A 13,614-nucleotide genomic window follows, 5' to 3' on the forward strand; every position below is an offset into this window, starting at 1 on the left:
TTATGGCGATGCTGGAATCTGAAACAAAAACAAGAAAATGCTGGAAAATCTTGGCAGGTCTGACAGCATCGGTGGGGAGCCAATAGGGCCAATGTTTCGAGTCCAGATGATTCTTCATCTGAAGAAGGATCACCCAGACTCAAAACATTCTCTTCCCACAGAGGCTGTCTGACCTGTTGAAGTTATTAAAGATGCTTGGGAGAAGAAAAGCACTGATTGAAATGCTGATCTTTTCTACAAAAATACATCAAGGAATTTCTTAAATTTATTTGCAGAGGAATAAAAAAGTACATAACTAAATTGTCAAGCTATCACAAACTTGTATCGCAACATCAAGGCATCAAAATTTTCCTTCAACATTCTCAGGCCTTCTGAAGACACACACTGATGACTATGCACAGGATTGACAGAAACCTTCTGGAAAACACTTCATAAAGTCACAACCTTAATTGCAAGTATACATTGAAAGCACCTCCAGGTGCTCCGGTTTCCTCCCACAGTCCAAAGATGTGTGGGTTAGGTTGATTGGCCATGCTAAAATTGTCCCTTAGGTGTCCTGAGATGTGTAGGTTAGACGGATTAGCAGGTAAATATGTAGGGATATGGGAGTAGGACCTGGGTGGGATTGTGGCCGGTGCAGACTCGACAGGCTGAATGGCCTCTTTCTGCACTGTAGGGTTTCTATGATTACATATCAGCATTGTTAGATTACTCACAACACTTCTATTAATTGAACATCAAAAAAAATCCTGCACCTTTCCCTGAGTCGGATTATGAGTTTTTTAATGGGTCAACAGGCATGATGTTTGATTAACAGAAGATTGAGTCAAAAGCTTTCACCTGTATTAATACAGCTGAATGCGTCAGTGCATCATTCAGCATGCTGAGCACGTTTGAAGTGGGAACAACACCAGGATCATGTCCCCAGGAGGTTATAAGCAATCGGTCATAGCCCTGAGGAAATAAGAGGAAGAAAACAACATTGCATTTTTAATCATCAATTAATAATTACAGTCGCACTGTAATAAAGAACAAAGTACAGTGCAGCATTGGAACAGGCTCTTCGCTCCTCCAAGCCTGTGCCGATCATGATGCCTGTCTAAACTCAAACCACATGCGCTTAGAGTCCGTATCCTTTCGTTTCCAACCCATGTATTCGTCTAGATGCCCCTTTTCGTATTTGCTCCCCGGCAGTGGGGGCATTCCATATCCTCTGTGTTAAAAACTTGCCTCGCACATCTCTAAACTTTTCTCCACGCATGTTGAATATATGTCCCCTAGCACTTGACTTTTCTACCCTAGGAAAGAGCATCTGACTATCCACCGTCTATGCCACTCAATCTTGTGAACCTTTATCAGTTGCCCCGCAACCTCCTTTGTCCCACTGACGATAGAATTCATTCAACCTCTCCTCATAGCTAATGCCCTCCAGACCAGGCAACATCCTGGTAAACATCTTCTGTACCCTCTCCAAAATCTCCAAACCCCTCTGGTAGTGTGGCAACCAGAATTGTACACAATATTTCAAATGAGGCCTAACTACAGCTGCAGCATAACCTGCTAATTTTTATACTCAATGCTCCAACCAATGAAGACAAGCATGATTAAAATTTAAAGTTCATTTATTAGTTACAAGTAGGCTTACATTAACAATGCAATGAAGTTACTGTGAAATTCCTCTAGTCGTCACACGCCGGCACGTCTTTCAGACTGTGGGAGGAAACTCATGCAGAGATGGGGAAAACATGCAAATTCCACAGAGACAGTGACCCGAGGCCAGGAATTGAACCCGGTTCCCTGGTGCTGTGAGCCAGCAGTGCTAACCACTGTGCCATCCCATGCCTTCTTCAGCGAACTCTGCATATTTAAATCGGAAAGTTATTAAAAAAATCATTTTCATAAGTACCTGAAAAATTTCTGGAAGCTTTCTAAGCCTTGATCCTTTTGAAAGTAACAATGATGGGGGTCCTTGTCCAGTAATATGATAGATATAAAGCTTAAACCAGATCGAACTAACCTCTGGGATAGCCGGTCCTATGTGCTAATTAGTTTATACAAAAAAATCTAGTTAGATGATGCACATTAAATAATTTAGTCACATCATAGAAAATATAAATCATGTACAAATCCTTAACATCTATTTTCCTTTCAGAGATTGAATAGCATACACTGTATTTTCAGCAATATTTCACATTACAGTTTTTGTTTTATGCTCAAGACACCAGGTGCAGTTTATGAAATATTAAAAGGGACCATTATATTCATTTAATCTCCAGAAAGTTATGATTAATTAGATAGGTCCATTAACACAGCTGAATAAAACCTAACTGGTTATGCAACTAGTCAAGAATTCACAGTAAAGACATTGGCAAAGACAGGTATTTAAAAGACCGCATCTTTGTTAAAAGAGAATACCGAGAATGATAAGCTCTGCAATCAAAGGCCTTCAAAAAAAGGTAAGTGACGGTATCTCATTTCTAATCTTCCACATACTGTGGCTTATTGACAGCTCAAAGTACTTGTGGGTTTTAACTTTCTCGAGGCTCAAAGTAAATTAGAAAAATCCAAATTAATTCTCAAACATGATAAAATGTTTAAAAACAAAGTATGTCGGAAAGAATAAGAATAGTTAAGTTGCCTTTGATCAACAGACAAGTAGAGACTGCAAGCCAAGCACAGCATGGCATCAAATAGAGAACACAAAGCAAGGTTAGCTGAAGTTAAGTGATTACAGCTACAGAACGCCGATAACCAGTCACTGTGCTGATGACAGATTCTGTTAGTTATCAGTGTGGTTTTACTGTAATTGCCAATATGCCTCACAATGGTATACAAGGGCATTTTTACCTGATGATTAGAAATTGGTGGCAATATAGTCAAAATCAGTATGAAATCAAAAACAATATTTCACTGCACATTCAGAAATTGTGCATGTAAAATGACTCATACCTAAAGCATGTATTGAACGAAAGAAAAACAAATCTTCCAGTTTCCCTCATTTAGCTATTAATTTCTGGTCTTTCATACGTTAACATTGAATTGCAGCTGGTTACATCCTTTCTGAAATTCAGAAGCTCCCAAAGAGCAGTCAAGAATGCGCATTGATGCAGAGAGAAGTGGAGGGAGATTCTAGATATTTAGCTTTACTGTGATGTTCAATTCGTATTATGGAATGTAATTATAGACATATTTTACTGGAGCAGGACAAAACAAAAATATTGAGTATTCAAGCTTTTTCTTCCATTATTTCAGCTACACAACATGGAATGATTCAGCATACAAAGCGGCTATTCAGTTCATCGTACCTGTGCTGGCTCTTCTGAAAGAGCTATCCAATTATCAGCACTTCCTAGAAGATCATTCTTATGCTTACCTGTGGGGTACAGCTGCTTATTGGCCGGATTTCATTGCTGAGTGGTGCCATGGAGACCAACAGAGTATAATTCTTGTTCAGAACTCTGCTGCAGGTTGCAGGATCTAACCCCAACAAGCTCTCGCAACGTAACAGATCTAATGGAAAGCCTGTACAGAACAATCTCATCAGAAAATAAAATCTCATTCATAGAACCATTCTTTGGAGAAACGAAAAAAATATACTATACATTCGCCACTGCTGCCAGAAAAAATAATTTCCAAAGTATTGGTTGTCATTTTAACTCGAGTAGGATTTTCCAGTAAATTAAGCCTATAGCTTATACTTACAGGACTTGTGATACTTCAAGCAAAGAATTAAAAACCAGAGTGCTAAATGCTCCCAACCTTGATCTGGGAGGAATAAAACTATTAAAATTAGTGTAAAAAAGTGACAGATCATTTTAACACTGTCCTTCAATCAATTATCACTTTTTTTATTACAATGCTTTTTTGTTAACAGCACAAAACTGATTGGTCAAATTTCTGCTAGCAGAGGAAGACCCATTTCCTCTGGGGCTTCTTCATATTAATACTTTAAACGATTAACAGATTAATGTGGAAATAATGCTCAATCACTTAGAATCCTCCATAAAACTGCCCCTCAAAATACAGTTGTCTATATTCTGTTCCTAAAACCCCTCACCTCTTCTCTCGTCAAGTTCCAATGCTTTGCTTGCCTCAATGAATCAACATCAGCATCTTTGTTCTTACCTTCGATACTACCACATCTTCATCCCTCCTATCCTAATGACCACCTTCCATTGTTCCCTCCCACTTGCACCCACTGCTCATCAGATGGGGAGATAGCAGCATTGTGGTAATGTCACTGAGCTGATAATCCAGAGACTCAAACTAATGTCCTAGGACATGGGTCAATTCCCACTGAGATCACAAGTGGAATTTACATACAATTAAAGATATCTGGAATTTCAAGTTAGTCACGTAATGGTAACCCTGAAGCAATTACCAATTATCAAATTGTAAAAAGGAACTGCCCGTACCTGATCTGATCTACATGTGACTGCAGACCCACAGTAACGTAGTTAACTCTTAACTACTCTCAAAGGTTTTAGTGGCTTAGTTAATAAGAGCATCAGACTTTTAATCTGAAGATCCAGAGGTCATGTCTCTGTTCAGGCACTGCCTTGGTGAGCGGGACAGTTGATTCATGATGCAGAGCGATGCCAACAACACGGATTCAATTCCCATATCAGCAGAGATCATGCACAAATGCTCTGCCTTCTCAACCTTGCCCCTCACCTAAGGTGTGATGATCCTCAGGTTAAATCAGCGCCAATCTGCTCTTCCTCTCAAAGGGGTGAGCAGCTAATGGTCATCAGGGACTATGGTGATTTTACCTTTACTCCCAACAAATGCTGGTGTCACCCACAGAGATGCCCACATCCCAGACATAAAACAGCTCCTGCACATCATCTTTGCTCCATTACCAGGAGCCATTATAACCCTGCTCTTAAATACTCATTCCAAACCCCTCCGCATTATAGCTCCTTCCTATTTGTAAAATACTTTATTCTTCAACTACCCTCACAATCCTGACCTGCCCCATTCTTTCTCCCCCAACCAATGCCCACATTCTTCTCTGTAAAGCACTGGCATCTTACCAGTCAAGCAGTGCTATTTAAATGCAAGTCATCACTTAACAACCTACAATACTTGCCTGGTATAAATCAATTTTAAAGCATGCTACAATAGATTTCAATAGTTGATTAACTTTATAAAGAATTACAAAACTTTTCAAATCCTAACCCTCTAGAAATAGCAAAAAATCACATCAAAGAAAATGACAATTGTGTGTCAGTGAAGTGATCATGGTATAATTTGAAAATAAATACCAGCGTTGAACTACTACTTTCAACGAAATATAAATCCTACCATTGTTCGGTTGTTCATCATCTGTAACCAGCTCCTTGTTGTGGCGCAGGAAGAGTATAGTGTTTCTTAAAGTTAGTGCGTGATCAAAGTACCTTTGGGCTTCCCCCTCACCAGTGTTTTGAACCTTTAACATTGAACATCTTGGTTACTTTGTGATTTTAAACTGCATCGAAACAAAAGCATTTAAAACTAAATATGTATACTTATAAGTATGATAACAATCAGAACCTCCTGGTTTTCAGCAGTGGAATAGGAAACAGGAGGATGACATTCGGCCCCTCATGCCTGCAATGCCATTTTATAAGATTATGGCTGATCTAATTGTGGCCTCAATTCTACTCTCCCGCCTGGGTCAGCACGGCAGTTAGCATTGCTGCCTCACAGCGTCAAGGACCCGGGTTCGATTCCTGCCTCAAGTCAGTGTGTGTGACGTTTGCACACTCTCTCCGTGGGTTTCCTCCAGATGTTCTGATTTCTCCCACAGTCAAATGATGTGTGGGTTAGGTTGAATGACCAGACTAAATTTCCCCTTGGTGTCAGGGGAAACTAGCAGGATAAATATGTAGGGTTCAGGGGATAGAGCCTCAGTGAAATTGTTGTCGGTGCAGGCTTGATGGGCTGAAAGGCCTCCTTCAGTGCTGTAGGGATTCTATGATGCCCCTATAACACTTGACTCCCTTGTCAATTAAAAATCTAACTCGGCCTTGATTATATTCAATGAACCAGTTGTCACTATTCCCTGGGGAACAGGATTCCAAACACTAAAGATCCTCAGAGAGAAGAAATTCCTCATCTTCGTCTGTAATGGGAGACTCTCCAATTGGAACTCTGCAGCTTAATTCTAGAATCCCCCAGGAGAGGAAACATCCTCTCAGTATTTATCCTATCATATGCCCTGAGAATCTTACATGTTTCAATAAAATCAAGTGCTAATTTTATGACAGGAAATTTCATGATTTATTTTTAAATGGATGTTTTTGAAGTTGCAAATCATTATTTCTTCTACTTTTCTTTCAAAGGCTGAAAGCCAATGGTCTTTATCATAAAATAAATGTAAGCACATCAGGGAAATACAAGTGCAATTACCACTTTTACTGTCTGTGCAAGAATTGGGCAACTGCTCATGCAAAGCAATTTTGCATCACTACAGAAGTTAATTGCGAAGACCCTGTTTAAACATGCCAGCTATTTCAAGCAATTCAATAAGCTTCTGAACCTCCTTAAAATGTGATTAACTGAATTATTTAATCCACTCTGTTGACCAATGTAAAAGCTCCACTGATTTCAGGCAATGTCCTACCATCAGCTCTTTACCAAGAGCACAGTGACATGACAGCATCAGACTGCAGCCAGTTTGCAGCGTTCGTGCTACAATGGATTTTGATATTTTCTAATTAACTTTACAAAGAATTCCACACCTTTTCAATCCTAGCCCTCTAAAAATGACAAAGTCACATCAAGGAAAATGATGGTGGGGAAGTCCAGAACTAGGGGTCATAGTTTGAGGATAAGGGGTAAAGCTTTTAGAATTGAGGTGAGGAGAAATTTCTTCACCCAGAGGTTGGTGAATGTGTGGAATTCACTACCACAGAACGTAGGTGAGGCCAAAAAGTTGCCTGATTTCGAGAAGCAAGTAGATATAGTTCTTGGGGCTAAAGCGATTAAAAGATATAGGGGGGGAAAAGAATCAGGATATTGAACTTGATGATCAGCCATGATCAAAATGAATAGGGGAACAGGCTCGAAGGGCCAAATGGCCCACTCCTGCTTCTAGTTTCTATGAAACGTATAGCAATTATGTCTTAATGTTTTACACAGTAGAGAGACCAGGGCATAATTTGAAAACTCGAAGTTTTAATCTGAGTTTGTAGGAGACCCAGTCAATCCCCAAAATAATTAATTCAATTAAACAGTTAACTTATGATTAACACAAGTTACTTTTGAAGCTGCTTCTACCACACTTTCAGACATTCCAGATTTAAAGTTGTGGCATAAAAATGTTGTCTGACTCCTGTTTTTTTGCCAATTACCTTAAATTAGTGTCCTTAGAATGGAAAAGATTCGATGGTTCTGTTCGATGTCCTTACTAGAGTCCTCTGCTTTGGGAACCATTTTCACCTTATTTGTTCTATCAAACTTTGAATGTATTTCATTATTTTGAATACCTAGTGACTGCTTCAAAGCAAATTGCAGCAACCTCCCTAACAACATTAACCTCACCCTAGTGACGTACCTTCTCAAGTTCCACAAGGAAGCTGTCCAGTGATTCATCTGATAGCTTTCCAACTTCAAACATTGTGACAGCATGGCTCTTCAGATTCTGCAGAAAAATAACAATAAAACGTGAAACACACAAAACAGGGACAAACAATTATCAAGAAGTCAAACAGCTGCAGCAATGCAATACAGAAACTGGCCCAAAGTTTACTCCAGCTTCCTAAAGCAGCATTAAAACTCATTCATGCAATTTATCAACTCCAACATGGTGGCGCAGTGGTTAATGCTGCTGCCTCACAGCGCCAGAAACACTGTTCAATTCCGGCCTTGGGTGACTGTTTGTGTGGAGTTTGCAAATTCGCCGGTTTCCTCTGGGTGCTCCGGTTTCCTTTCATGGTCCAAAAGATGTGTACGTTAGGTGAATTGGCCATGCTAAATTGCCCATTAGTGTGCAAATAAGTGCAGCGTGCAGGAATGGGACAGCCGTAGTTATGGGGGATTTCAATCTGCATATTGATTGGTCGACCCATGTTGGACGCGGTGGGTTCGAGGAGGAGTTCTTGGAATGCTGCCAGGATAGTTTCCTGGAACAGTGTGTGTTGGAGCCGACAAGGGAGCGGGCTATCTTGGATCTGGTGCTATGTAATGAGGCAGGTAGAATTAGGGAACTTGCGGTGAAGGATCCTCTTGGGGAGAGTGATCATTGTATGGTGGAGTTTCTGGTGCAGATGGAGGAGGAGAAAGTGGGTTCCCGAACACGTGTCCTTTGTTTGAACAGAGGGGAGTACGGTAGGATGAGAGAAGAATTGGCGAATGTGGACTGGGGGAGCGCGTTGGAAGGTAGGTCTGCTGAGGAGCAGTGGAGGATCTTTAAGGAGCTCTTTCTTGGTGCTCAGCGGAAATTTATTCCGATGGTCAAAAAGGACCATAGGAGGAGAGGTAATCAGCCGTGGATAAAGAACGAGGTGAAGGAAAGTGTTAAATTAAAAGCGGAGGCGTTTAGAGTAGCTAAGAGTAGTGGGCGAGAAGAGGATTGGGAGAGGTTTAAATGTCAACAAAGATTGACAAAGAAGTTGATAAAGAAAGGTAGGAGAAACTATGAAGCTGGCCTAGCGCTTAATATAAAAAAGGATAGCAAGAGTTTTTATAAATATATAAAAAGGAAGAGGCTGGCTAGGGTGAACGTTGGTCCTTTAGAGGATGAGAAGGGGGACTTAGTGGTAGGGGATGGGGATATGGCGGAGGTCTTGAATAACTTTTTTGTTTCGGTCTTCACGGAGGAGGACGTGAATAATTTGCCGGATGTTAGAGATGGAAAGGTGGTAGGACTGGACGGTCTTGATGACATTACTGTTACTAGAGAGGTGGTGCTCGACAGACTGGAGGGGCTGATTGTGGACAAGTCCCCAGGACCGGATGGAATGCATCCGAGGGTCCTGAAAGAAATGGCGGAGGTGATAGTGGATGCCTTGGTGGTTATTTTCCAGACGTCGCTGGATTCCGGGGAAGTGCCGGAAGATTGGAAAACAGCTAATGTTACGCCGTTGTTTAAGAAGGGTGCCAGGCAAAAGGCGGGGAATTATAGGCCTGTTAGTTTAACGTCTGTTGTAGGTAAGATGTTAGAATCCGTCATCAAGGAGGAAATAGCGAGGCATCTTGAGGGGAACTGCTTGATAGAGCAGACGCAGCACGGTTTTCTTAAAGGGAAGTCGTGTCTGACAAATTTACTGGAGTTCTACGAGGATGTGTCTAGGGCGGTGGATAGAGGAGAGCTGGTGGATGTGGTCTTTCTGGATTTTCAGAAGGCGTTTGACAAGGTACCTCACAAGAGGTTATTACAGAAGGTCGGGGGCATGGAGTTGCGGGTAGGGTGTTAGCGTGGATAGAGGACTGGTTGTCAAATAGGAGGCAGGGAGTGGGGATCAACGGGTGCTATTCGGATTGGCGGATGGTGACTAGTGGAGTGCCCCAGGGATCGGTGCTGGGGCCTCAGCTATTTACCATTTATATAGATGATCTGGAGGAGGGAACCGAGTGTAGGGTGTCGAAATTTGCTGATGACACCAAAATTGGTGGAAAGGCAAATTGTGCGGAGGGTGGGGAGAGTCTACAGAAGGATCTAGATAGGCTGGGCGAATGGGCCAGGAAATGGCAAATGGAATTTAATGTTGGCAAGTGCGAGGTGGTCCACTTTGGTAGGAATAATGGTAGGAAGGATTATTACTTACGTGGAGAAAAACTGCAGCAGGCGACAGTGCAGAGGGACCTCGGGGTCCTTGTGCATGAGTCGCAAAAACCCAGCTTGCAGATGCAGCAGGTGGTCAGGAAGGCGAATGGGATGCTGGCCTTCATCGCGAGGGGGATTGAATATAAAAGTAGGGAGGTCTTGCTGCAGCTGTATAGGGCATTGGTGAGGCCGCAGCTGGAGTACTGTGTGCAGTTTTGGGCGCCGTACTTACGCAAGGATATTTTAGCCTTGGAGGGAGTGCAGAGGAGGTTTACTAGGCTGATGCCGGAGTTGAGGGGGTTGAGCTATGAGGAGAGGCTGAATAGATTAGGCTTGTACTCGTTAGAGTTTAGAAGAATGAGGGGAGATCTCATTGAGACGTATAAGATGATGAATGGGATGGATAGGATAGAGGTGGAGAGACTCTTCCCGCTCAGAAAGGACAGTAGGACTAGGGGGCATAGCGTCAAGATAAAGGGGGGGCGGTTTAGAACGGAGTTGAGGAGGAACTTCTTCACTCAAAGGGCGGTGAATCTCTGGAATTCTCTGCCCGTTGAAGTGGTGGAGGCTGCCTCGCTAAATATTTTTAAGACGCGGGTTGATGGGTTTTTGATGAGGGGATTAAGGGTTATGGGGAGAGGGCGGGAATGTGGAACTGAGCCACGACAGATCAGCCATGATCTTATTGAATGGCGGGGCAGGCTCGAAGGGCTAGTTGGCCTACTCCTGCTCCTATTTCTTATGTTCTTATATTATCCATGGAAAACGTGTGGGGTTACAGGGATAGGGTCTTGGTAGGAAATTCTGTCAGACAATCAGTGCAGTCCCTTCCAGGCCTTATTCCAATAACCCCACACATTTACCCTGCTAATCTCTCTGACACACTATGGGTCAATTTAGCATGGCCGATCAACCTAACCCACACGTTTTTGGACTGTGGGAGGAAACCCATGCAGACATGGGGAGAATGCGCAAACTCCACACAAACAGTGACCCAAGGCCGGAATTGAACCGTGTTTCTGGCACTGAGAGGCAGCAGCATTAACCACTGTGCCACCATGTTGGGAGTTGATTAATTGCATGAATGAGTTTTAATGCTGCTTTAGGAAGGTGGAGTAAACTTTGGGAGGAGCTGAGAATCGAACCTGGGACCCTGGTCTGTGAGGCAGTAGTGCTAACCACTGTGTCACTGTGCCTGCAACTACTGTTTGTGGGAGCTCGCTGTTTGTAAATTGACTGCCGCATTTCCCACATTACAAGAGTAACTATACTTCAAAAGTATTCTGCTAGCTGTAAAACATTTTGGAGTTGTCCATTGTTAAACTAAGTCTTTCTTATATACAATAGTACTAATTATTATGTACCACGAAAGAAAGATTGTAGAAGTCTTTACCGGTGAAAGGTTTCCCATCATTAGGAATGCAGTAAGGGTTGAATCAAACAGGAAGGCGATTCGCTTAGTGTGTCCACTCGATATGCTCAGACTGTTCACACTGGCAGAGTCAGCTAAAAATCAAGATAACAGTGATCCCTTATATCTGTAATAAAAGTTATAACAAACAAAAAAGCTAGCAACATACTTGAATGACTCACTGACCTGCAAAGGCTACAACCTATGGTGCTTCATTTTGTTTTAAATTCATTCACAAAACATGGGTGTTGCTGGCAAAGGCAATAATTATTGTCCATCCCCAATTGCCCTTGATAAGGTGGGAGGTGAGTAGCTTTCTTGACAATCAAGTGGCTTGCTAGGCCATTCCATAGCATCGTTAAGTGTAACCACGTTGAAGTGGATCTGGAGTCACCCACAGGCCAGACCGGGTGAGGATGGCAGATTTCTCTCTCTGAGCAACACATGTGAAATCATGTTATCATGATCCCAAGCCGGTCAGTGAACCATTAAACTAGACACTCGTACTTTTCTTGATACTAGATTTACTCACAGATTGCAGCACAATGTATGTCTGTCTCCTAACGACCATTTATTTGATTTGTCACATGTATTAGTATACAGTGAAAAGTATTGTTTCTTGTGCGCTGTACAAGCATACTGCTCATAAAGAAGGAAACAAGAGCATGCAGAATGTAGTGTTACAGTCATAGTTAGATGTAGTGAAAGAATTTGAGCTCTATTAGAGTGTTTAAAAGAGTTAGAATGAAGTTTTAGAAGCAAAGAATGAGAGTAAAAGATAGAATTAGAAGGTATGCTGGGCACAGCTTGCAAGAAGTCGTCTACCGCCAGTGCCATCTTGGGGAAAAAAAACACTAACTCAGTTAAGACTAATTAAGACAGTTAACCTAGTTAAGACTAACCCAGTATCCGAGCATCTCAGTGCTTAATTAAACAATGCCCTTCACTTATGCATCTTAATAACATAGCTAACATACAATTAATTAGCAGATTTTTTAAAAATGACAATTCATGGTTACGCAGTCATTATTACTGATGCTTGTTTAAGTTTCCAGATCTTTAATTAACAGAATTTAAATTCTCCACAGTTGTTGCAGTGTCTCCAGATCATTAGTCCAGTAACCACCCTAACAGAAGCTTGACAAACGCAGCAGATTAGAAAGACATTTTAAAAATAAATCATCTATAGGAATGCGGGTATCGTTAGGCCAGCATTTATGCCCATTTCTAATTGCCCTGGAGGTGGCAGCAGTGAGCTACCTTCTTGAATTGCTGTAGTGTAGGTAGGCCTACATACTTACAGTGCATTGTCCTTTGTTTTTAATTGCAGAAGTCTTTTTTTTAAGATCAAGTCACTCCATCCATTTTTTGACACTCAAATAAGTTACCTAAATGTATAACATTATTCAGTACCAAAACTTTGTAAACTTGCTAAGACCAAGTCCAGAGTCATGCACTAACCTACATCATCCTGACTAGCTGTATCGGTGTCTGTCATTGATGTTGCATCATGCACAGGACTCCTATTTTCAGTCCCATCCCACGACAGCAGCATCTTCTGTGGATCCATCGCACACCTACAGGAAGTGACAACATTGGGTGGTGTTCTTTTTCAACAACTGTAAAATTACCCATTTGAAATTTGTTACATGTACAACTTTGAAGAATGTTTATTTAATCGAAGCAAATTCATAATAGATTATTAGAAATTATGGCCTTAGATTAATTCTCTTGCTTTTTGCACCTCTCTTCTACTGACTATAAGAGCTAAGCACTGGTTAGAAACATATCTACTAATAACATATTACATATTAATAACAAATAACATCACATATTAATAACATATTACATGTACATATGACATTAATAACAATTAATAATATCAATTAATGAGTTATTCATGTGTGCGCATTTCAAGCTCCAAGTGTATGACTGGGAGGTGCAGAACAGACTATATCCTGACAAAGCTGTGAAGAGCAGGATAGGAAGAGAACAGGGACAAGGCAATGGGAACAAAAGAATAGGAAAGACCCCAGCCAACAGAAAAAGAGTTGGGATTTCTTTTTAAATGATCAGGGCTTGAAAATGAAGAACCTTAAGTACTCTTAACACTTGTGTACAAAACATACCAAACAACATTTTGAACTGGGTTCCAACAGCAATACATTATTCGTTCAGACTTGGGGAAAACATTAGCTGATATATATATAATATATAAATAAATGAAATGTTATATCAAACGCACACAACAGTTTATTATGAGTGGCTATGAGTTTCAGCAGCTTAGAACAATCTCATCAAGGTGCAAAGATATTGTAAAGTCTGATCTGTGAACAGAATATGCCAAAACAGCTCTTACCAGGTTTTCCTTCATCGAGTCCATATTTGTGCAAGGAAAAGAATTTCATCAGAATAAACTTAAGTAGGAACATATTTTACAACAATTCAGACA

The 13,614-nt window shown here is 41.2% G+C and overlaps 1 protein-coding gene across 1 annotated transcript in view; it reads right to left on the minus strand.

Moving 5' to 3' along the window:
- fam91a1 (family with sequence similarity 91 member A1) overlaps positions 1 to 13,614 on the minus strand; it is a 55,996-nt gene that overhangs the window by 12,475 nt on the left and 29,907 nt on the right. Inside the window, exons 12-18 of the mRNA XM_080193928.1 lie at positions 12,624 to 12,739; positions 11,145 to 11,257; positions 7,541 to 7,627; positions 5,308 to 5,431; positions 3,374 to 3,522; positions 1,907 to 2,041; positions 841 to 954 (exon numbers count right to left, since the gene is read on the minus strand). Of these exons, the coding sequence (XP_080050054.1) occupies positions 841 to 954; positions 1,907 to 2,041; positions 3,374 to 3,522; positions 5,308 to 5,431; positions 7,541 to 7,627; positions 11,145 to 11,257; positions 12,624 to 12,739 (838 nt within the window). The remainder of the gene's footprint in view (positions 1 to 840; positions 955 to 1,906; positions 2,042 to 3,373; positions 3,523 to 5,307; positions 5,432 to 7,540; positions 7,628 to 11,144; positions 11,258 to 12,623; positions 12,740 to 13,614) is intronic.

This window comes from Carcharhinus amblyrhynchos, chromosome 8 (genome assembly GCF_965287045.1).
Source record: "Carcharhinus amblyrhynchos chromosome 8, sCarAmb.v2.hapA, whole genome shotgun sequence".
Classification (NCBI taxonomy): domain Eukaryota; kingdom Metazoa; phylum Chordata; class Chondrichthyes; order Carcharhiniformes; family Carcharhinidae; genus Carcharhinus; species Carcharhinus amblyrhynchos.